Consider the following 23,442-nt stretch of genomic DNA (forward strand, 5'->3'; position numbering starts at 1 on the left):
GATATATTCTGTGCAATTGTTAAGAGTTTAATTAACCAGACAGAAAATACTGGCCAGTAGATAGCTATTGTAGTTAAGAAAAAGCTAATTCAGTATTGTTAATATAACTTTAAATATTACTGCCTAGTTTCTTCATTACTTGTAAAAGTGAAATCCCTTGAAATTGGTGGAATTTTTCCAACACAGAATGGCTTAAGATGAGAACAAGATTAAAGTTGTAAGCCTAAGTAGGTGAATGAGTTATCTGCTTCAGCAGAATAATGCTTGTGAGTGAAGCCTTGTAAAAAAATCATGCTCAACTTCTGCATATATTTACAGAAATTTCAAATTGTCATCCAGCATGAAGAGACCACATTTCCATTTTTCTGTGATAATTTTGGGGAAGAAAAGTTTTTAACAAAAGGAAACTTTAGCTTAGAGAGGCTAGAATTTTTCCACAGTCGTGTCTGAAAGAAGCTTTTAGGAAGAATTGGAATAGGGGCTTTGGTAAGGACATTCAAAGTGCCCATTTATAGTTTTTGTATAGATATCTCTATAAATCCTATACATTTTACGCATCTGTGTGTGTATACATGAACATGCACACAGATATAGTTATGCTTATTAATTCTCAAAAATTAAGGTGTTTTCAGTTCCCTAGCCTAGACAGTATAGCTCATCCAGTGAAGCATAGCAGTGAAATATTGGAGCAAGGGAAACAATATAACTGATAATAGGACGGTGTGAAGTAACAGCAGACTATTCCTTTTACGTCTTCTGATTTAGTACCAGTAGATTAAAGGGGTTACGAGTATTGACTGCCCCAAGTTAATTTCTAGAGCATACAATCTGCCAATGTTATTGTCATTCTTCATTTAAAATAATTACTCTCAATAGAATGACTCATGCACCCAAAAAAAAAAAAAAGTCATAGAACATGTAAATCATACCTCATAAGCTACCACTTGGTCCTTGTCTATAAACTCGTTATGTTCATTACTAGATGAGCTGGAAATACAGTGACCTACATCAAGCAATTTACTGGCAATTGACTTCAGATTAGTGCTTTTTAATGCTTTACATTTGAGCCACCTTTATCTGATTTACATCCATAAGTAATCTGTTGTTTACCCACATATATTAGGTATTATTAGGGTTGACACCAACTTTAATAATATTGATTACTGAGGTTAGAAGTATTGTCATAGGTTTAATTTAACTGAACTATTAAATTGTTACGAGATGCATTTGTGGGAACATTTCCATCTTTCTCCTAAATAAATCTCTTAGAAAAGGCAAATGGTTCTCACACATTTGTGGGCTTTTGGAAGGGTATAGTTTTGATCTGAGCCTGCTTAATGAATATTTATTTCCAAGTAAAAGTATTCATCATTGTCATTATCTTGCAGTAAAAATAGAAAAGTAGTGCATAAATTGTTCAGCAGTTGTTTGGAAAAGGTTTGAAATTAAATTGTAGTTGATTTTTATCCCTGACAGATTTGCATGAATCAAATTACAAAGCTGTCACGAATAGCTCTGTGTTTTAACTGTGATTTTTTTTCACTCCCATTCAGAAATGATCCATTTTAATTAATCCTTAAAAGGAAAAATAGGTTTATTTACAAGAACCTTTCAGTGTTAACTGCTTTGAACATTTTTCTGCAAAGTAAATGTGTATAGTAAGACTTAAAACTGATTGCTTGAAATCAGTCAAGTTAAACCTGAAATCTAATAGGACAAACATCAAATACAAATTAAAAAATGCTTTTATTATTTGTCAAAGATAATTCTAATACTGACTTTTTATGTCAAAGAGATGTAAAATAGCAAAATATGATTATTTGTAGCCAAAATCTTATAACTGCTAACATTTAGTAAATTGTAATGGTTTTATGGGCATATTTAGTAAATCTGCTGAAACCAGCTTCTAGGAATGTTCTTTTCATAGCAAGTTTTAGTGAGTGGGAGAAATAGAGAAACCAGGTCTTGTCTCCTTATCTCATAAAGTCAGCAACTGCAATGTTTCTATTATCCTATTAAAGGTCTGTTATGTACGTCCTAATACATACATACCTAACATACTTGTTCATCACTGTATTTACATTATTTAAGAAACAATTTAAATATTACAGTTCTGTCAGAGATGAAACTCCACTTGATCATATGGGAAATCACAGTTCATAGATTGAAAGATTAATATATTGGACTTAATGAGATGCTCCTAAAATAGGACAAGTTTTGCTACAGGCACAAACATTATGGTATTTTTGTCTGCTATCAATGGTGATGTTTCATTTCAATTTGGAAGCAAGACTTTTTTTTTTTTTTAACAATATAACTCTCTGGAATTTCATGCTAGTTCTGTGTTCATAATTTCTGATTTCCGCATATAGCATTGATTGTAATTACAATAGATTTCAAGACATGATCAAGTGCAAGGATAAAATACCTTCAAAGGGGAGACAGCTCAAAGAGTTTAGCTAATTATCCGTACTGGCACTGGATGTTCCAAATGCTCCCTGAAAGTGAAACGAAAATACAAATTTGCATTTATTCAAGTTAATCTGGTTCTGGAAAATAAGTTACATTACTTTTACTACACTAGAGGTTTCCTGTGTGGTGATGATCTCGTGTAAACTTGTACAAATTCCAGATTATTTAGTGTGATATGTGTACACTGAAATAAAGAAATTTATTAACTTGAGAATTAAATCTCAAACCTACTTCTGTTTACTAACACATAGCAAAAATGAGTGCACTAACATGAAACGGTCTATCTGGAACTTAGGAAATCTAATTTGCATTTATAGCTATATGTGAGAAACTGTTTAGTAGAATTTCATATTAAGAATTGCTGTTATAGTCACAGTATAGTCATGCCTATTCATTACTTAACTATGTTAACTGTGAATTCAAAACGCTTATTTTATGAGGCTACTTACTCAACATAGTTAACATTGCAAATCTGCAGTAAGGCCTATACTTACCAGGCTGTTGTTTGTTTTTTTTTAATCTTAATTTTGGCAGGAACATTGTATTGTAAAATATGATTCTACATTTAGCTATAATATTTTAAAATTATGTAATAGTTTTAATATGGAAAGCCATCTGGTTCTTTGAGAAAGAGGTTTCTTATGTATGTAACTCCTTGCATAATCATTGTAATAGTTCTAGTTCATTCTCATGTGTATTTTGAGTCAACTCTTTATTTAGTTAGTTAAAAATTGGGTTGTTTGTTGCTGTTGTTTCTTAAATATAGGTATTTTCATGCTCTGATATATATTTTTTTCTCCTCTTTTTGCCTTTGTGTGGTAATTATAACCATTCATCTGCTGACAGAACTCTTTTTTGAACAGATTCCTACTGTGGCTTATTTCAGGATACAGCGATTTAATGTAAACATTATGCATCCATGATTCTGACAGCCAAAATAATCCCCTTTTCAATATAGTTTATTAAAGAAATAATACCCATATCTGATTTTAATATTATAAGTAATTTGTGGAATTTTCCAGTCATTCATGATTACTATCAATTGTGCTATTGCTGTTTTTGGAATTAGTACAAAACCACCACATATCAAAAAAATCTGCTACTTGTATAATTGTAAAGCATTGTTCTATTTATGTTCGGATTGCCAAAAGTAAATTTGAATTTCTGCATATTGAAATCCATATTTGGTGTGTCCGAGGAGAGACTTCTCAAGAAACATCTGCGAACATGACATTCATGCAGTTGCAGTTTTCTGCTGCAACTCAGTAAAACTCAATTAACTGTATCTTAGAACTGTGTGTAATCAAATGTACTGTCTAACTATATGTCAGTAAAACAATGCTGGTGGCTGCTTTGTGTGTGAACTACCAAGGAGCTGGATTTTTACAGAAAGGTGTCTTTACCTGTCAGATAAAGGCAAATTTCAGGTAGTGAAAATGAACTGGAGTTGAGTCCCTAGATTTCTGTTTTCAAGAGCAATGAGATGGATCATTCCCCAAAGGCTACTGTCACTTCAGCTGCTAATGATTTTCTATAATCTTTTTTTTTTCTCTTAAAAATTAAAGCTTTGTGCACTTCTCTTAACCATATTACAAAGTCTCCCAAGGCATTTTTGATAACTAACTGCTTGGAGCTATTCTCCTGAACATGAATGATAGATGGGGTATGTGTGTGAGATACATGGGTTTGTGCAGACACACATGATCTCTTTTTTTTTTTTTGGACCACCTTATGCCATTCAATTGTGGATTTCTGTTACAGAAGGTCAGCTGTATTATCTTTCTTTGTCTATAGCAGCTCTGCTTTAAACAAAAGCACAAATCTGACATATAAATCAGAAATTATATGCCTCTCCATAGGCTACTAATTCTGAACATAAAGGAATATGCCATTTATCAATTCTAAAGTGAATAAATGCATTTACTCTATTTTTAATGTTTACAAAATTGATCTACTTGGTTAATATATATATATGTATACAATTTCAATATACATAGGCACATTACTTTTCATTTATTTACTTTAACATGTCAAACACAGTAAGTGCTTCTTGGGGTGATGAGATTAGCTGATATTCAGACTTACTGAGAAGAAGGCCAGTTAACTTGACTGCCTAAGTGCAGCCTGGCAGATGTTAACATTTAATTACATTTTTCCCTGCTCATTAAAATTTTAGTTGTGGATGTGATGTTTTTGTGATGATGATGCCTCCATTATATTCAAGGGATATAATTTGGGAAGATTTGGAGATATTTGATAGTTTTATCCCCTGATATATCTTATACCCAGTTTACTAACATTGAATACCTTAATTATCCATGGCCTGAGAATATAAAACCAAGATTTAGGTAGAGTAAGGAACACTGAGTGCAAGATCTTATGCTGGGAAAGTCAAATGTTGCTTGTTGAGTAATGCCACAGGTCCAGCTACCTTTTGCTCTTGGTGATAGATTGCTGCCAAGGGAGGATACATTTTCCTTAGTGTGAATCATCCCAGAGACAAGGCTTCTGCCATTCTCATTTTGGTTTAAGTATTTCCTGTAGTTTGCTAAATGTAAGTCACATTTCTCAGGACATATGGATTCAAGTTACTAGTAATAAAGAGGCCCTACGGAACATTCCTTTTCCTTTTTTGGCAGTGTAATATGTTTTAGTATTTACAGCCACAGAGCTTTAGGAACCTAGGGTATTTTTGTTTGCTTGTTTGTATGCAATTATTTCAGAGCATTGATGTCAGATTTTCATAAGGATTTTGATTTCTGTGATTTACAAAATAGTAAATACAGCCTAATTGCTTTAATTGGTTATAAAATGACAACCACATTTTGTCACTTACAGAGGCATTCAGATTTCGTCCTAAATTTATTTATTTATTTATTTATTTATTGTAAATATTTCTGGATTTTGTTGGATAAAATGATTTTTTTTTTAATTACCAGTATCTTCTTATTACTTAATAGTAGTATTACTACTAATATACCAGTACACTCTGTTATGCTGATGGTTCAAATATACTGAATTTGAATCAATTTGAATCCCATCCCTGGAAGTGTTCTAGGCCAGGTTGAATGGGGCAACAGGGCTTTGAGCAACCTGATCTACTGGGAGGTGGAATTAGGTGATCTTTAAGGTCATCAGAATTAGATGATCTTTAAGGTCTTGCTTCCAACCCAAACCACTCTATGATTGTATGAAATTCATTATTAGAGATTTCCAAAACATATTAACTAGATGTAAGATGGTTTGAGTCTTTTATGTGTTTGATTTGTTTTGTTCCTATAAAAGAAAAAAAAAGTGTAAAAATCCTCCATTAGTAGAATCAGAAGAATTCATAAATGCTGAACAAAAAGGAATCAGTAGGTATAGTTTATGCAGATATTTTTAAAGTTTCTTTGTTAAGAAAAATGAGGAGCCACAGAGTTAGAAGTTAAGTTGATGAACATATAAGATGTACATTAGAAGGCTGGGAAGAGCTTCAGTTCAGCTCAGACTGTCCATAAAGACAATTTACAATAGCTTTTGTGGTCTAAATGCTTCTGCCTAGTCTTCTGCATAGTAGCTGCATGCTTCTGTGCCACAACTTTATTGTATGTGAAATTTCTGCATAGAATACAGTTTCTACCAGGATAACACTCAAAACCTTCATGAAAACTACCATTGTTTGATGCAGTTATTAAATGCTGAGAAAGGAAAGAGTGTGCAGTAAATTGGGAACAAAAATGAACACAAGAATTTAGTTTGGTTAAAAACTAAAACAAATTAACTTTCTAAAAAATGCAGCTAAGCAATCATGCAGAGCAATGACAGGAAAAATGGTGATATGTAAGATTGGCGAACTGAATTATAGGTTCAGAATATTTTCTCAGTGTTTAATTGTCCAGAAGGCAACTTGTGTTCTGTAATAAGAGCTAGAATATGGTATTCAGAACGGACCAGTTTCTCAATAAGTAATACAGCTTGGCTGTGTATGTTGTGTTTAATTTTAAAAGTGTATTAAATAGTTTGAAAGTATATAAAATAATGAGTAAAGATTCTGAGAATTTAAAAATAGAGGTCAGAGCCATGTAAACAAGATGTACATGAGAAGAAACTAAATTGATAGGATGTGTATGGAGGCAACAATAATTGGTGACAAGGAGTATAGTGGAAGAAAAGGTATGGGAGGTCATTCTTCAAAGTTTTTTTTTTTTTATTATAGTGACATAACTGGGTATTTTTTTATACTATGAGTAATATATTGTTTGTGAAAGGAAATTGATTTTGAATTACTTGATATCAGTTTTTTTATACTGCATTGTTACAGAAGTTGTGTGATATTCCCTATATAATACACAAAGATTTGAAATTACAGTATATTTCAATCAACAGGGCTGCAATTTCCTTTGCTGAATGTCTCTCTTGCATTTCTGCTGTTTCATTTTTATAGATCTCAAGAAACATTTATTACATTCTGGGAATCATGAATAGTGAGGAAAAACAAAACCAAAAACAAACAAACAAAACAACACAACGTTGCTTTTCAAGTTTAACCAAAAACCTTCACTAGGTATAGTGTTTTTAACTGTCATTTCCCAGGGACGTGAAATTTGACACATTGTAATTTTTGTGCCATGTTATGCTTTTTACCATCACAATGAAATTAATGTCCAATTTAATATCACCTCCACGAAATCATTATTTTCATAATCTCTATTAAAGATCAGCACCTTGCAGTTTAGTAAGGTCTCCCACAGCTCCCAGCAATAATCTAATTATATGTGCACAATATAGTCACAGAACCTCAGCATGCTCCATCTGGGTTTATGGGACTCAGACTTTTTTTCCTGGTGTTTGCTTCAGGGTATGGTTTCTGAGTAGGGAAGTAAATGGAAGTGAAAGGTCAGGACATGTAAATACTGACATTCCAAACTTCTGGGTTTTTGACTTTTCTGCATTAGGAATATGTGGAATCCTAAGCTTTTTTTTTTTTTTTTAACTTTATAATTTTTTTTTGGTCAGCTACATGATATATCTAAACATAGATTTCTTGGTCCATTACTTAAATTCCTATACCAGAAAAATAACAATTCTAGATATTTAATAGTGAATCATAAATGTCTTACTGTCTGTCATGTTTTATGAGTCAGAGAGAAAACACATGACAGAAGACAACATATCCAAACAAAAAGAATGTAATTCAAATTGTATAGAATTTCATTGCTTTGGGAATAACAGTAATGTGAAAAAATCTGCTGTCACTGTAAACCTTTAACTTTTTATTTACTAGCAATTTATATCTTGTCATAGTATTTAAAAGAAAAAAAATCCTACTTTTTTTGAGTAGGACCTGCTGAAGTTGTTTCCATATCTCATTAAGCGTATTAAGGTTTAAATTGACATTTTATAGCCTTTCTGAACATTATCAGATGTTCATATTATGTTTTGAACACCTTTTTCATACTTAATTCTGGTTTGTTTTGTTTTTTATTGAAATATATTAGGTGAGTTCAATTACTGTTCTTTACTGTTTGCTACTGATTCTTTTATTATCAACTTTGTGCAAAAAGCATGCAAGTTAACATGTTTAGAGCTGGTAAGTTTTCCCAAAGATCATATGTTGGAGTAATGACTAGAAATAGTAGGTAGCAGGTTCCTCACACCTCTGTCTATTTACACTTTAATTTATTTTGTGCATCTAACTTAATTTGTATTTGCTTTCACTGTACTTTAAGCATAGCACTGTTCGTTTCATGATTGACTTCATTCAGGAATTTTAGAATATTTAAAATTAAACCAATATATATCAGTAAAAGTGTGTAAAATATTTAAAAAGTGAATTCCATTAAAACGTAGAAAAAAAAAGAAAATGTTTCTAACATACAAAACATGGATGTGGTCTTTAATTTTGCATTAAGTGAGCATTATATCCAGGATCTAAAGTTCAAGTGTCATTATTTCTGAAACAGAACTATTAAAACCACAAACACAGAAAAGAATACACCCCCACAGTTTCTATTTGATAATACTAGAAAACCTTAAAGATAAAATAAAACCTTGGTGTCAAGTTTTCATAATTAAAAATAACCTTTAAACTACATTTAAATTGTTATAATTTGTGATTGATAGACTCTTTCTTTTTATCATAGAAGATAAAAGAACCTTTTTAAAATGTATTAATTGGAAGTTTGTAGCCTTTAGAATATTATAAACAGAGACAACCCAAACTATTACAAAACTGAGCACTTTTTTTCTAGCTGTAAAAGGTGCTGTTAGAAGAATGTGTTCTGGACTTCAGCTTGTACAGTTCAGCAAGGTTTTGCAGGATCAGACCTCTATTTCATTCTTTTTGTACAATGTTGATATATAAATGGGGTCTTGTCCTTCAGAATAGGTGAATAGAAGGACACCGAAGAAGATTTTTTTTTTTTTAGTTGTACTTAAAACAGATGAAAGCCTGCATATATATATATATATATATATATATATATTGTTTTCCAGAACTGAATTTTGTAGCTGTGGTTCTTTCTCTAGGAGAAACTAAGGAAAGACAACTTTGTTCTTCATTTGTATTACCAAACCCAAGTTATATGCCTGAGACGTAACTTTGAGTGGAAATACAGGGAAGGCATAACAACGTGATGGGATATGTGCTTGTAAATGCTTAGTACAGCTTTTATTTTCTTTTTGATAACTCCACCGAATGGTGTGTGCTTACACTGGATATCTGTTGTACCTCAATAACTACAGCATTCTTATCCTTTACAGCCCATGGAGATAAAACAACAACAACAACAATCAGTGCAGACTTCCCATATCTGTCAGAAACCTTCTGAGAAAATGGCTGAGGGACTCTTTAGATAGATTCATTTGCAATAACCAGAATGGCAATGGGTTAAGGAAGATCCCATTCATACTAATGGTCTTTTTTCTTCTATTTCTTTTACATTATAACCTACAAAATCTCTCCCATACTACTTCAGATCTGATGCCTGTTCTTCATTAACAAGGGAAATCCAAGTCTGATATTTTTCTGCATGGTGAAATAGAGCTATCAGATTCCAGCTACAGGGTTGCACCAGACTAACAGATTGTTAAACAGTGATTATAACTTTCTCTCTTTTTTTTTTTTTTTTTTTTTTTTTTCCCCTCTTACTGTGAAATAACCCAACATCCATTGATCCCTGCCTCCTTTTGAAAGTGCTGGTAGTGTGAAAGAGCTCACCCACAGGCTGGTAATTTGTACTTCTCATAACTCTGTCAAATCAGAATTCTCCCTTATCTAATGGCCAAAGTTGCTGCAGAGCTGTGCGCAGCAACTGAAGAATATTTCTGTGTTAAGCAAGACTTAAGAATAACTCGTCAGTTGGTCTGATAAGTTCCTAGCTATAAGTTCTCAATATACAATGTGAAGCATATGTATTTTGGAAGAAATAAGAGACACCATAGAAGAGTTAGATGTAATGGCATTGGAAATCTAGGGAGCTAGAAGAAATGGTTGGAGAAGAGTTGGATATGGCTGTAGATTTTTATGCAGATAGTATACCTTTCGTTTTGGAGCAATTGCAGCAAGACGTGCATCCCTGTGTTAAGAATTCATTAAAAAGAAGGAATGGTAAGAAACAGCTAGATACTATAACAATGTAATAAGACATTAATTTTTGCACTGCTATTTGTGTATACCTATCACAAGAATCATCTGAGGCTTTTAGTGTCTCACTGGTATATCAGATGATTTGTCTACTTTTGTCCAGATTTTGGTGAGCTTTGTTTTCACCATCTAAATTATTGTTTCAAATGCTTAAATTGTCATAGTTTTTAGCCTTTCATTATGAAGAAGGAGAAGTCTTAACTTTACAAGCTTCAGAAAAAGGAAGTCTAACTTTAGACTAGAGACAGATTGATGCAGTCACCAATCCAAAGCACTTATTTAAATCCTTTCATGCCTTCCTTCATTTTATTCATGCAGCAAGACGTATAATGGGAAGTTCAGCTTTGTAAGGAACAATGCCCAGAGCTTCTCAAAAGAATGGAGTTCATTTTAGTGAGGAAATGTTTTTGATTTGCTGAAGGAAATTACCAGATTTGACATGTTCTTTCTTTACATGGATATCTTGACTAATCTGGAAGAAAGAGCATTTTACTTCCAAACAGAAATACCATAGAAAGAAAAATAAAACCGCTAAAACAAATATCATATACCTTGTGGCACTGAGGCCAGAGGAGGACACCTGGAAGAAACAGAAATGAAAAGTTTTAAAGAATGAATGATTAACATGCATTTCAGAAGCATTCATTTTGCTTGAGTTTCCTTTCTGGTAATGCTATATATGTTGTATGTTACCAGGACTGTAACATAGTATTGATATGACAGCTGTATAAATTGTATAAAAGACATGTTTTTCCTTCAAAACCAGCAGTTATTTCTCTGGCTTTAGTATTTATAATGTGAGATTGAAAGGCAAGCTTATGTAACTTGTGGTTTTTGGTTGATCCAAAATATATTTGTATCTTCTTTCTGGTAAAGAACAAGAAAATCATAGAAGTACCAAACTGTGCTTGTGTTCATGGTAGACTGAAATGTATCATGAAATCCTCTGCTCAAGGACTTCATTACATAAATATGGATTCACAAGAAGAAAGTCTCTGGTGATGACTTCTTGTTACATTTAATGCTTTATAGTGAAGTCAGTACACAGTTTATGACAATACCTTTGCTTAGCAATGAGTTTTCCAACAAATTCAGTCATTCAAATGATTTTAAAAGATTTAGTAGAAAGAGAGATGTTGAACCCCACCTAGTTCACAAAATGCACAACATATTTACATATTGTTTGTAGAGGAAAAAATACAGAAAATCTGTGTAATTCAGTCATGGAAGTGAGTGGATTGATAGTTGGCTAATGAATGGCCATTGACAAAGTATGAAAATTTTAATGTTTTCATACACTATAAAGATGTTAAGGGCCCCAAGTAAATTCAGTTTTTCTTCCTTGGTTTTCCAACAGATGGCATTATGCAGTTATGAAGGGATACTGTTGACTATTTTGTCTTACTCTGAAACACAAAGAACTGAGTATTAATAGGAATAAAGGACCAATTAAAGAATGGCAAATGTTGGGTTGTGAATACCCAGCAAAAGGCAAAAACAGTGATACCTGATAAGCTACTTTTCTCATGCTGTAACTTTGACTTCTGTGTAATATCTGCTGAAACAAGTACAAAAGAGGAGCCTAAACAGCAAATAATTAAAAAACACTCTTAAACATGAGCCTGTAAAATGGGACTTTGTTCTGCTTTCTTAAGAAGAAATGGGGTTAAAACAGTTGTAACCTTGTCGTAGGGGAATTAATGAGTTACTGAATTAACAGCACTTTGCTTCCCCTCCAGCGGGCTACAGTTAATAATGTCTTCAAAGAAAGGATGGGCATTTGGTCATTACTACCTTGGTTGTATTGTAAAATTGTTATTATTATCCAGGCTGTTGCTTAATGTACATTTTTCTCCACTTTCTTTTGCTTATCAACAATGTTTTTTCTTACAGCTGATGTTCTGTTTTTCTTTTTAAAATCTTGATATTACAGAACATTAAAGATCGCCTGGGGAGACTGCAGGGTCATATAGATATTATTCACAGCAAGAAGATACCAGCTTTGCAAAGTGCTACACCAAGGGAAGCAGCAAATATACAAGACAAGCTGACTCAGCTTAACTTCCAATGGGAGAAAGTTAACAAGATGTACAGGGACCGACAGGCGTAAGTAACTTCTAAAAATTGTTATTTCCAATGACATCCTTTAGTTTTTGTTTTACTATTGGTGATTGTTTCCTACTCTCCTTCTTGTGGAAATACCTTTTAAAGCTGCAAACCATACTTTCTCCTTACTGAAAATAGAAAGTGTATGGAAAATTGCTATTTATTTTATAAGCATTTTTGTAAAATTGAAAATATATTGACCAACTATCACTAGCATTGGATGAAAACCTAACATGGTATTGCTTATATATTTCTTTGTCACTAAAATGATATATACCTTTACTCTGAGTTATTATTAGTTATTCTTTTGTACTTGTACACAGCGTTATTGATATAAAAATCTTAACCTGTGATAGGAGTATCTGAGTAAAATCCCTTGTAATTATAAAGGATTTACTAATTCCAGGAGCAGTTCTCACTTTATGTCTAAGAAGCATAGTTAGAATTATTAGCAGTTCTAAATCCAGTGTCATCTTTTTATAAGTCTCTCTGTATATTAGATGTCATACAGTAAGTCAAGACAATGAAGAGAAATATAGAAAGGTATTAAAAGGATAATAAATCTGTGATCTCATGGTACACGTGGTACTTATTTTTTTCTCTTAGTATATTATATGTAGTACTTGTAATCTGGGAATTGCATTCTGATGCAAATTGAGTGAAACCTATTTTGTTGATTGTGGCTCATTAGTAACATAACAGAGACTAGCAATCCAGTCATTTATTATCAGTACCCGAAGTTGAAAATTTTTGGCATCTTGCAATAAAATACCTAGGTTTATACTTTCTAGAATTGTTCTTCCAGTTCTTTAATTTGATGGTATATAAGATATTAATGGCAGTGATACAACAAAGTTTCTGATTTATGGGACATGCTTTATTGTTTTTGGTGGTGGTGGAAGGTTGTTTTTTGCGGTATGAGTTATTTAAGAGTTAACAAATACGTTTACCTTAAATAAAATGTTATAGTTGAAAACATTTATTGAATTACCACAAAAAGTCCTTGACAATTCTGAGAATGTAAACTATTAATGTAATAGTGAAAATACTTATATATGGAAGAATAGTCCCATTCATCGAAATTGTCAAGTGATTGGAATTTTACAAAATTGGCTCTTCAGACATACCTAAATTTTGAGATTCTAATATGCATTTAACTTTTTTTAAAATATATATTATATATTATATTGTTCTGCTGTGGTAAGAGAAATTCTTCTGTTTGTCATGATGACATATACAAAAATGAAGAATAAGTCAGAAGCAAAGTCTGGACCCAAGCTGCTGTCATGATTTTGGCTGGGATAGAGTTAATTTTCTTTGCAGAGGCTCACATGATGCTGTGGTTTGGATTTTTGGTGAAAACTGTGGTGATAGCACACCAAAGTTTTCAGTCGCTGCAGAGCAGCACTTGCACAGAGCCCAGGACTTTTCAGATCCTTGTGCTGCCCTACCAGTGAGGAGGCTAGGGGTGCACAAGAAACTGGGTGGGTCACAGCTGGGACAGCTGAGCCAGACTGGCCAAAGTGATATTCCATACCGTATGGTATCATGCTCAGAAATAAAAGCTGGGGTAAAGAAGGAGGAAGAGGGGACATTCAGAGTGATGTCATTTGTCTTCCCAAGAAACCACTACATATGATGAGCCCTGCTTTCCTGGACACGGCTGAACACCTGCCTGCTGATGGGAAGTAGTGAATGAATTCCCTGTTTTGCTTCACTTGGCTATGGTTTTTGCTTTACCTAGTAAACTGTCTTTATCTCAACCCATGAGTTCTTGCACTTTTCCCTTTCTGATTCTCTCCCCCATCCCATGTGGGGAGAGTCAGAGCTGTCTGGTATTTATCTGCCTGCCTGGGCTAAACCACAGCAGCTGCTCTCACAGATAATAAAAACTGGGGATATTTGGTGTTGCACTTTTCCCAGAGGTGGCTTTGCCCAAACTCTTAGTTACTGGTCTCAATAACTCAGAGACCAAGCTGTGAGAAACCTTGAGAATCTTCCCACATGCATTTTCTTCCACTGATGCACAGCAAGGATGTACTCTTAGCTGAAAGCTTGGTCCCCCAACACTGACAGTTTATCCCTTATTTGGACTACAGTGATATTTAGCCAGCTGCAGAAAGTATTTGGAGGTGAAATGAATTAATGTTTGTCAAATATTTTGAAATCATCAGGTAAAGGTACTAGAGAAGTATAAAATATTATTTTTTTTCAAGTCATCTGGAGTTTGCCTGGGGGTGCATTCTTCTTTTAGTATGATTGGCACCAACTCAAGGTGATGATAAGCTTTGACTGCTGTCTGGAATCACACACCTTTTGTTTTCTTTTAAATATTTCATTTGTGGTGTCAGTTTTACTGTGTCACTGTTTACTTGGTTTTGTTTGAACTCTGAGATGGTCCCTGTAGCTTCTGCAGTTTTGTGAGGTGCATTTGGACTGCACACAAATGCTTGGGAGGAGATGAAAGAAGACAATACAGCCTTCAGCATTTTGCTTCTAGCTGTTTGTATCTGTAAGGGATGAAACCATCGGTGTAAGTCTTCCACTGAGACATCAATGAAGCTGTGTTTATGAGAAGCATTACTGATGATGATGTTTTAAGACAGTTTTGGAAGTATAATTGGAACACTCTTGCTTTCAAGGGAGTGTGTGTTAGAGAAAGTATGCATTATATGTTTGAAAGAATCCAGAAAGAAATTTCCTACTATTATTTGTTCATTTATGAATATTGGATTTAGGAAATCAAAAGGTTGTAATAAGTAATAGGTAGGAAATTATTATTTAAGTAAATGCAGAGACAATGATCTCTATGATAGCTGGAACACAGAAGAACTTTCATTACCTTCACAGTTACTAGCAGAGAGCTTATTCTAAATCTCATAGAAATAAATAGAAACATTCATGTTGGATTCTCATTAAAGTTCATATTTTATAGGTAAAGTTACTGCTACTCTAGTATCACTTCAGTAATATTGTAAGTTTCCCTGAGCTGAGATTGCAGTGTACACCTTTGGAGAATATTCTGTCATTTTCCGTTACAACCGTACATAAGCAAGCAAAACTCTCACAAAATCTCTCTCTTCATTTATTTTCAATATAGTTTGTATAGGATAACTTCTAACTATTTTTCAGTAATATTTTTATTGTATAGGCTAAATTAGCATGTAGTGGCTGATGTATGAGTTCACTACATAGTAACTAGAAAAAATCACTGGAGCTAAAATGTCTGCTCTTAATGAAGCATGGAAAAGGAATATGTTCACTTCCAAAGATGACAGCAATAGAGGCTGATGTTGGCCACTCAGAACATCCTGGCACCAGACCCAAGAGGAGAAATTCAGTTAAAATCTAATATCTGAGTAAGTCTTGTTTGATAGTGATGGCAAATAGGTGGATCAAAGGAAAAACATTTCTGTAGAGATTTGTTTTATTTTTAGTAAATTTGTATATTAGGCATAGGCAGAACTGAAAATGAATTTTTAAGTGTTTGTGTGCTACTTAGAAGTCATTAATACTCTATGCAAACAGTTGAAAAAAATCTAAGGTCAATTCTGAGGAAATCACACTTATTACTTTGCAGAAAATTGGACATGTGTAAATCAGGTGCTCTTTAGGACTTAGTGGAATGGAAAGAAAGGTTTGTACATTGCCATCTCACATGTTACTAAAAGCCTTAGAAGTTTATATTAAAGCGCAGATTGTTTATTTGGCAAAGAAAATAAAGATGAAGTGATTGTTCTTTGCATTACTTTTATTTGCCTTCTCTAAAAAACACACCAAATTTTAATGCAAAGAAATATACCTGTCTTTATCTTTGGATATTAACCCCAATCTTCACTAGTTTGTTTAGTAATAGATTATTAATTGTAGGTAACATTAAGATATTTAAAGCTTAGCTGCATACTGTGTTAGCGTATTCTGGAAATCTTTCGTCTTTGGTGTGAAATAGATTTCCAGGAAGTCCCAATTTATATCTAGATACTTTGTAATTAACTTTAGTGTGTTCCTTTTGCTAAGAAAACAAATATGTTTTCAATTTGTTTTACAACAGAGCACATGCCAATTTTACAGAAATTCATTGTGATCGTACATACTCAAATAGCATTACAAATCCAATCTTCTAAAGTCTTTGAAAACCTTGCTGCTTCACATGTTTTGCCTATATGTAAGTGTTCATACTGTACTTGCTGTAAGATAACAGGAAATATTTAAATGCAAAAGTACAATTAAAAATGCTGGGATGATCCCTTCTGTGCTCTTTTAGTTGTAAAGTTGTTTGCCTTTCAGAAACGTAGGATGAATGCAAATTTTTGCTTTTTTCACAAACTCATGTACTTAAAAAATTAGTCTGCAACAGGTAGCCTAGGTCTATCATAGTTTCTTAATAGGAGGTGTGTGTTTGTTTTTTTTTTTTTCCTGTACAAATTAATTTCACAACATGATAAGTGATTGTGCTTTTGACAGATATATGGGGTGACACCATCCCATTCCAAGTGGAATTTGCTTCTTTGTTTTCAGAGTACACAGCAAACCCCAGGAAACAGCAGCAGCGCCATGATTTGTCTTTTGTGAGCCTAACTCATTTAATTTGTAACTTCAACCTGTGTACTTGAGATACTAAATTTTTTGTGTTATCTTTTTCAATAGTCGCATTAAGATAATACAATCTGAATGTTGTAGAGTAAATGTATGTTAAAGTGCCAATAAGAATAATCATTTAGATGCCATAAGTTTTCCTGTCCCTATACCTGAACTTAACAATAGTCTCCCTTCTTTGTAGCAGTTTTAGCCAGTGTATTTTTGTATTAGTCATTAATATTTAGGAAATCGCTACAGGTCCCTTTAGATCTTCAATAACAACACACAATAACTGAAAAAAAAATTTACTAAATCTATATTAGAAAATAGATGTTTTAAAGATTGTCTACATAATGTCTTGTCAACTTAACACTTTTGGAAGACCTTTTTTCTCTTGTCAGGATATTGTATTCTAAGGATATTTATTGCTACAGTCTTGTTACTGTGAACAACAGCACGTACTCTCTGAAAGCGTTCCTTTCTAACAGTTACTGGATCAATAAAGTGCAATAAACTTTTTCCAGAATAGACCAACAATATATTAATTTTAAATTATTCTATTGGTGTTGCAAATCATTCACAAAGAATATAATATCTATTATCACAAGACATAAAAAATGGAGAAATTCTCAAAAGATGTTAATTTAAAAGCAAAATACTTAAGTTTTACAGATATTGTAGACCTTAAACATTTTTAAACTTTTTTTCTTACAGTCTTAAAGGAGCTCTATTATTAGTTTTCAGAAAACTGTTTTTTGTCTTTTTCATGTCTTATTTAAGAATTATTTTCCAGAGTGTATGTTACAGACTAGACTAATGCTTATCTAATTAATCTGAAATCTAATTAAATTTAAATGTTCTGAGAGAGTTTGGGAAAGTTCATATCAGATATCCTTACAAAATGTTTTTAATTCTGAAAAGATGAAAAAAGTCATATGTCACTCTTAGTTATATCAGAAAAAATATTTTGTAAAGTAGTTTTTATTAGCTAATCATGAATCACAGAATGGCTGAGATAGGAAGGAACCTCTGGAGGTCATCTGGTTCAACCCTACCTGCTCAAGCAGGGACACCTAGAGCAGGTTGCCCTTCTCTGACTAGGGAAAAGATCCCAAATCCATAATGATGGTGCCAAAACAGGTTGGCAATATTATAGAAGTGACAAACAGCTAACAACGGTTATAGTAACAAGAATGAACCATAAAGAAAGCTCATTTTTGGATAGCAGTGCAGTTGGCAACCATTTGTGGGTTGCCTTGCAAATTAGCTGTTAATACTCAGAGCTTGATAAGGCTTGATGAAAAGCATTTATTATACATAAGATTCTATTCATTGGCAGAGATGTAACTATTTTGTGGTCGTATTTTTTAACACCTCATTGTAGCATTTGTTATAATCACTTACTAATAAATGCTGTTGAGTTGAGAGCTGATCTCATGTGTGGATCAAGATAATAGAAAAAAGAAGCACAGAGAACATCGCTGTTTTTCTCCTATATAGGTGCAGAAACAGCCACTGGTAAGCCTTGAGAACTTGCTCATCTATGGCATCTGAATCAGATCCAGCCTCTGTGCTCTATTAGATGAAAATGTATAGATATGATCCTAAGACATCTGGATACAGACCAGGGGACCTACTTACTGTCTGGCTCTCTTTTTAGAATAGGATATATAATCTTAGGGTAATATCTATAAGGAATTGATGAGTGTAAAGCCAGGCAGGTTTAAAATACTGAGGAAATTTAGTTGCTTAAATACAGGTTTCTAGAAACATCTAGATGCCTGAAGATATCCTGCATGGCCTCAATCTCTTACTTTGAAAGCGCACAACTCTTATGCATCCTGTGCCAATCTTGCATGGATTTATCATTAAAATGCAGCTATAAAACTATGTTTAGGCCTTAATGCCCATCTGAGTGTCCATTTACATGTAAAAATGTTGTTATAGATCTCTTTTTCACCATGGCCATTTCTTTGTTCCTTGCCTTACCTCTGACAAAGTGAATGACAAGAATGAATTCTAACTGGATTTATTTCAGTACAGGGAAGACTGCGACTTGTTGAAAGCATAGGATTCAATATGTGAGGTAAAACCAGGGTAGACTGTCATCTTTAATGAGAGAAGAAAATTATTTCTTTTCAAATGCAAATCTCAAAATAGCCACCATGCCTTAGTTACATTAAAGGTAGGGTTTTTTTTCTTGTTTTTTTTTTTTTTCCTCGCTTTCACAGAAGTTCAGGGTTTTTTTTTGGTTTTTTTTTTTGAAAATTTTAAAAAAGAAAGCATGGAAGCAGCTTATAATACTTGACCCATTCAGACAGCATTAGTTAATTTATTTCCGTACCATACATAAGTTATAAAAGTGCCTGGCAGTTGTCTTAGAATCTAATTCATGCAACAGATTTGACACTTGGTTTGCCTCCACAATATCACACCATCAAGTTAACATATTGGTAGGTTTCATTGGTTCCTTAATTGTTTGCAAACAAGTATAAAATGCCGTATAACAAACACGCATAAGATAATGTAAAAATGCATTTATTATTGTCAGTCTAGATATGGCTTTCTGTCAATATTTATAATGTAAAGAAACCCAAAATATATGGGAATATTTTTTGTTGTCTTAGATTGTAACGAGAAAGATTAAATTTACAATATAAACTGGAAAATAATTTTCCCTATATATTCCTAATAAAATGCCTGTTTTCATGACCTAATACATACATAAGACATTCTAAATTCTACATGGAATTCTAATTCATACATTCTAAATGGAATAGCTACAAGTAAAATTTAAAATTATTTGTTAAAGTTTATATAGCAAATTTGAGACAGGATGAGAATAATATTGTAGCTTTGGGGAAGACATTTATTGAATCACTGATACAGATAGTTTTAGAGCTTAATGCAGACAGTTCGTGATACGGGAATTGAAGGTATTTGTGGAGTAGAATAAAAGTGAAAATAAATAATTCAGATTTACTTTTATTAAATAGGTCTTATTATATCATCTGAAATAGCTTGTGTTTGTGCTGCCCATGAAAGTGTTTCAATGGAAAAAAAAATCTTGAGTGTTTTTAAGTCACTAACCATTAAACCTGATGATTAGCATAACTTAGCATACTTTACTGTAAAATGCTCAGTGACAAAAAAAGCATTACATTCATACAAAAGTCATTGTAGTGGTTTCTTCTGCTGTACAGACTGAAGCAAAGAATTACACTAAAAATCTGGGAAATGTTAGAGTTTAGTCATGAGTATGTGGGCTGTAGAACTATGAAAATGCAAATATGTATGAAGACAAATATGACCAGAAGCAAATAGGCTTAGAGTTGTCTGGAAATTAACTGTCTTGGGCCTTCGTGTGAGATATCTAAAATAATATGACATTGTAGTTAGTGTCATAAGCTAACAGACATGGCTGGAAAGCAGGATATACTTGCTTTAGGGACAATGCTATGTTGGTGCAGCTATGTAATTTCACAGAAACCCCTGATTTATATCCAGCCATCGCAAACCACTGGCATTCTCATTCATCCTCAGCTGCAGCTATCTGTGTAGGCATAGCCTAAGAGAGTTGCAGTATGTCCTCAAGTCTGATGCCTTATTTGTGATGACTTCTATTACTTTAAGTGTAGACAATTAAGGTACGTTTTCACTGTTGGTATTGGATCATTAGGATGTGATGTGCAAAGCATCTTTTAGCTAGTTGAATATTTGGTCAACTGCGCACTGAATGAGAGATTCTGTTGCAAGAACTGCTATTGGGTTCGACACAACAGATGTTCTAGTGAGTTTTTTTGCAGAATTCCCTTGATGCTTCTTAAAGAATTGCTGCTCTGTAGTTGCTGTGGTGCAGTGTATGCCTACATTTAAGTTCCTCCTGCAAGAACATTTTTTGACAGCAGAGGCAGCCTAGTCTTTTAACATCTGTAGATGAAGTCAGAAGATATAATTTTCTGTTTTATATAGCTTTTGTCACTGTCATTTCTCTGCTGTGTTCGTGTTGTAGCTATCATCTAATAAATATGATTTTCTCTTTCTTCTTCCAAGGCAGTTTGAGTTCAATTTTTTTTCTTTTGTTCAATTTTTTTTTTACATACCATATATGTCAAAGAGTCAAAGGAGGTGCACATTATGTTTGGAGTACAAAGTAGCAAGTTCTGTGGTAGTCACAGATCTTGGTAGTAATAATTTGAAGACTTAGGAAGTTTAGCCTTTCATCCAGGTGAGCTTCAGTAACTCAGTAGAGTTGATAATTCAAATTTATTTTTCCTGAAGGGTAAGTTCTTGTTTGAACTTTGTGCAAAGCACAACTTTTTTGTGCTTTGTGCAAATTCCACTCAAGACTTCTGGTTTGATCCAGAAAATTATGGAAGTTGACCTGAACAAAATGTGTTTTCATTGGCTATTATAGCACTAGATACATTGCAGATTGCAAGAGTAGTTTCTGCTCCAGAATTTTTTTTTTAGTCTATATGCTTGAGATTAATTTAGCCTTGTATCTATTTATCTGGGGATTCACAGAAAATATTTTTTTTTATTTAACATGGAAGAGAAATTGACATAAAGTGAAGCAGAGCATTGCAGATACTTTCTGTAAAAGTAAGTAAAATGCCTGTTTGCTGTTATTTTGGAGGAACAATACCATTGATCCATTGCAAGTATCTCTTTCTGATATTATATTCTTTGTTGCTTCCTGGAGTATATAATTTTCTTTTAGACTAGACTTTAATTTTAAGATATTTAATCTGATCTCTAATTATTTTAAGTGTCTGGTTGCTTTTCCCATAAAAGAGGGATTAATTCATAGCATGAGCTTGAAAACATTCAAAAGTTATACTAAAAAAATAAGACAATTATTTTGCTGTTCTACTGTATCGTTATGCATGATATCAGTCAAGAAAATTGGGTTTTAGTAATAACTTCATTAAGACATTGAGTCAGTTCTCTATGTATTAGAGCAACATGATGATAATATAATATTATATAGTCTTAGTTCTGGGTAGATGATCTTTTGTCTACAAGTATTGTATGACAGCAGCAAAATTTAAAAGAAGTGGGTGCCAAGGTTTGAAAACAATAACAAACATTCATATATGTTTAACACAGCATAAAGAACATAACTGTACTCTGGATCAGTTTGTGTATTGATTGGCTGGCTGGAATACAGCTGCCAAACAAAATGGACTACAGTGACTCTCTGCTTCTCTTTTCCTGTGGGACAACACAAACAGGATGTTCACTCTTCTCCCCACCAACCAATTTTCAAAAAAAAGCTTTTAACAACAGTTATCTTTGAGACTGATTTTCCTGTCAGATTTGCTTGAAATTGGCCAAAAAAGCTAGAAAATTATTGTTATTATTATACAGAAAATTATTATTTTATTGTGGGAAATGAATGATGGACAGCACAACCACTAAAGCCTCATTTTCTTAGGTTAAAAATAGAAAATATACCTTTTATTTTCTTAGCCTGTTAATCATAATGAAAGTCACTAGAATCACTTTTAGGAACTTATCCCTGTGTGATTAGTCCTTGCTCCTTAATTTTCCATCTGTCCTCAGGTACTCATCAAAGTGTTATGTAAGATGTACCTGTGTTGACATGTGGGAGATTTTAATTTCCTTAATGTCATAACATCACAGAATAATTCAGGTTGGAAGGGACCTTAGGACCCTGTGCAAAGCAGGGTCATCTCTGGTTGACCAGGTTGCTCAGGGCTTTGGCTAGGCAGATGTGGAAAATCTCTAACAATGGAGACTGCGCCTCTTGGGACTCTCTCTCTTGGGAACCTGTTCCATATCATGATTGTTCTCATGGTGTGTTTTTTTTTTTTTCCTTATATCTGTTCTGAGCATCTCAATTTACTTTATGCCTGTTGCCTCTCATCCTCCCAGGATGCACCCTTGGAAAGAGCTTGGCTGCATCTTATTGGTGACCTCCTCACAGGTGTTTGAAAGCTGTTGTTGGGTTCCCTGAAGCCATCTCTTTGCCCAGTTCCCTCAGCCTCTCCTCACAGAGCAAGTGCTCCAGACCCCTGGACTTGCTTGGTGGTCCAGTGCTGAACACACTTTAGCTTTTTAAGATCTGGTACTGGGAGGCCCAAAATCAGATGCAGTATTCTAAATGCTGCCTAATGAATGCTGAGCAAAGTAGGGTAATACTTTCCCTGCTGGCTGTGCTGCTGCTAGTCACACACACAGAATCACACAGAATGGTTGAGGTTGGAAGGGACCTCCAGAGATCTTCTAGTTCAACCCCTCTGCTCAAGCAGGGTCACCTACAGCATGTTACACAGGAGTGCATCCAGGTGGGTTTTGAATATCTCCAAAGAAGGAGACTCCACAACCTCTCTGGGCAACCTGTTCCAGTGCTCTGTCACCCAAACATTAAAGAAGTTCTTCCTTATATGGAGATGAAACCTCCTGTGGTTCAATTTATACCCAGTGCCCCTTGTCCTATCACTGGCCACCACTGAGAAGAGTTTGGCCTCATCCTCTTTACATTGTCCCGTCAGGTATTTGTAGAAGTTGACAAGATGCTCTCTCAATCTCCTCTTCTCTAGGCTAAACAGGCCCAGATCGCTTAGTCATTACCCATAGGACAGATGCTCCAATCCCTTAATCATCTTCACAGCTCTGCACTGGACCCTCTC

At 33.8% G+C, this 23,442-nt stretch overlaps 1 protein-coding gene across 23 annotated transcripts in view; it reads left to right on the top strand.

The window, feature by feature from the left end:
• Window positions 1-23,442, top strand: part of DMD (dystrophin) — a 1,241,121-nt gene that overhangs the window by 606,796 nt on the left and 610,883 nt on the right. For all 23 annotated transcript variants that reach the window (XM_080576230.1, XM_080576221.1, XM_080576232.1 and 20 more), the window contains one exon: window positions 12,033-12,205. In XM_080576230.1, the coding sequence (XP_080432356.1) occupies window positions 12,033-12,205 (173 nt within the window). The remainder of the gene's footprint in view (window positions 1-12,032; window positions 12,206-23,442) is intronic.

The sequence above is a fragment of the Anser brachyrhynchus genome, assembly GCF_964034855.1.
Source record: "Anser brachyrhynchus genome assembly, chromosome: 1".
In the NCBI taxonomy this organism is placed as follows: Eukaryota; Metazoa; Chordata; class Aves; order Anseriformes; family Anatidae; genus Anser; species Anser brachyrhynchus.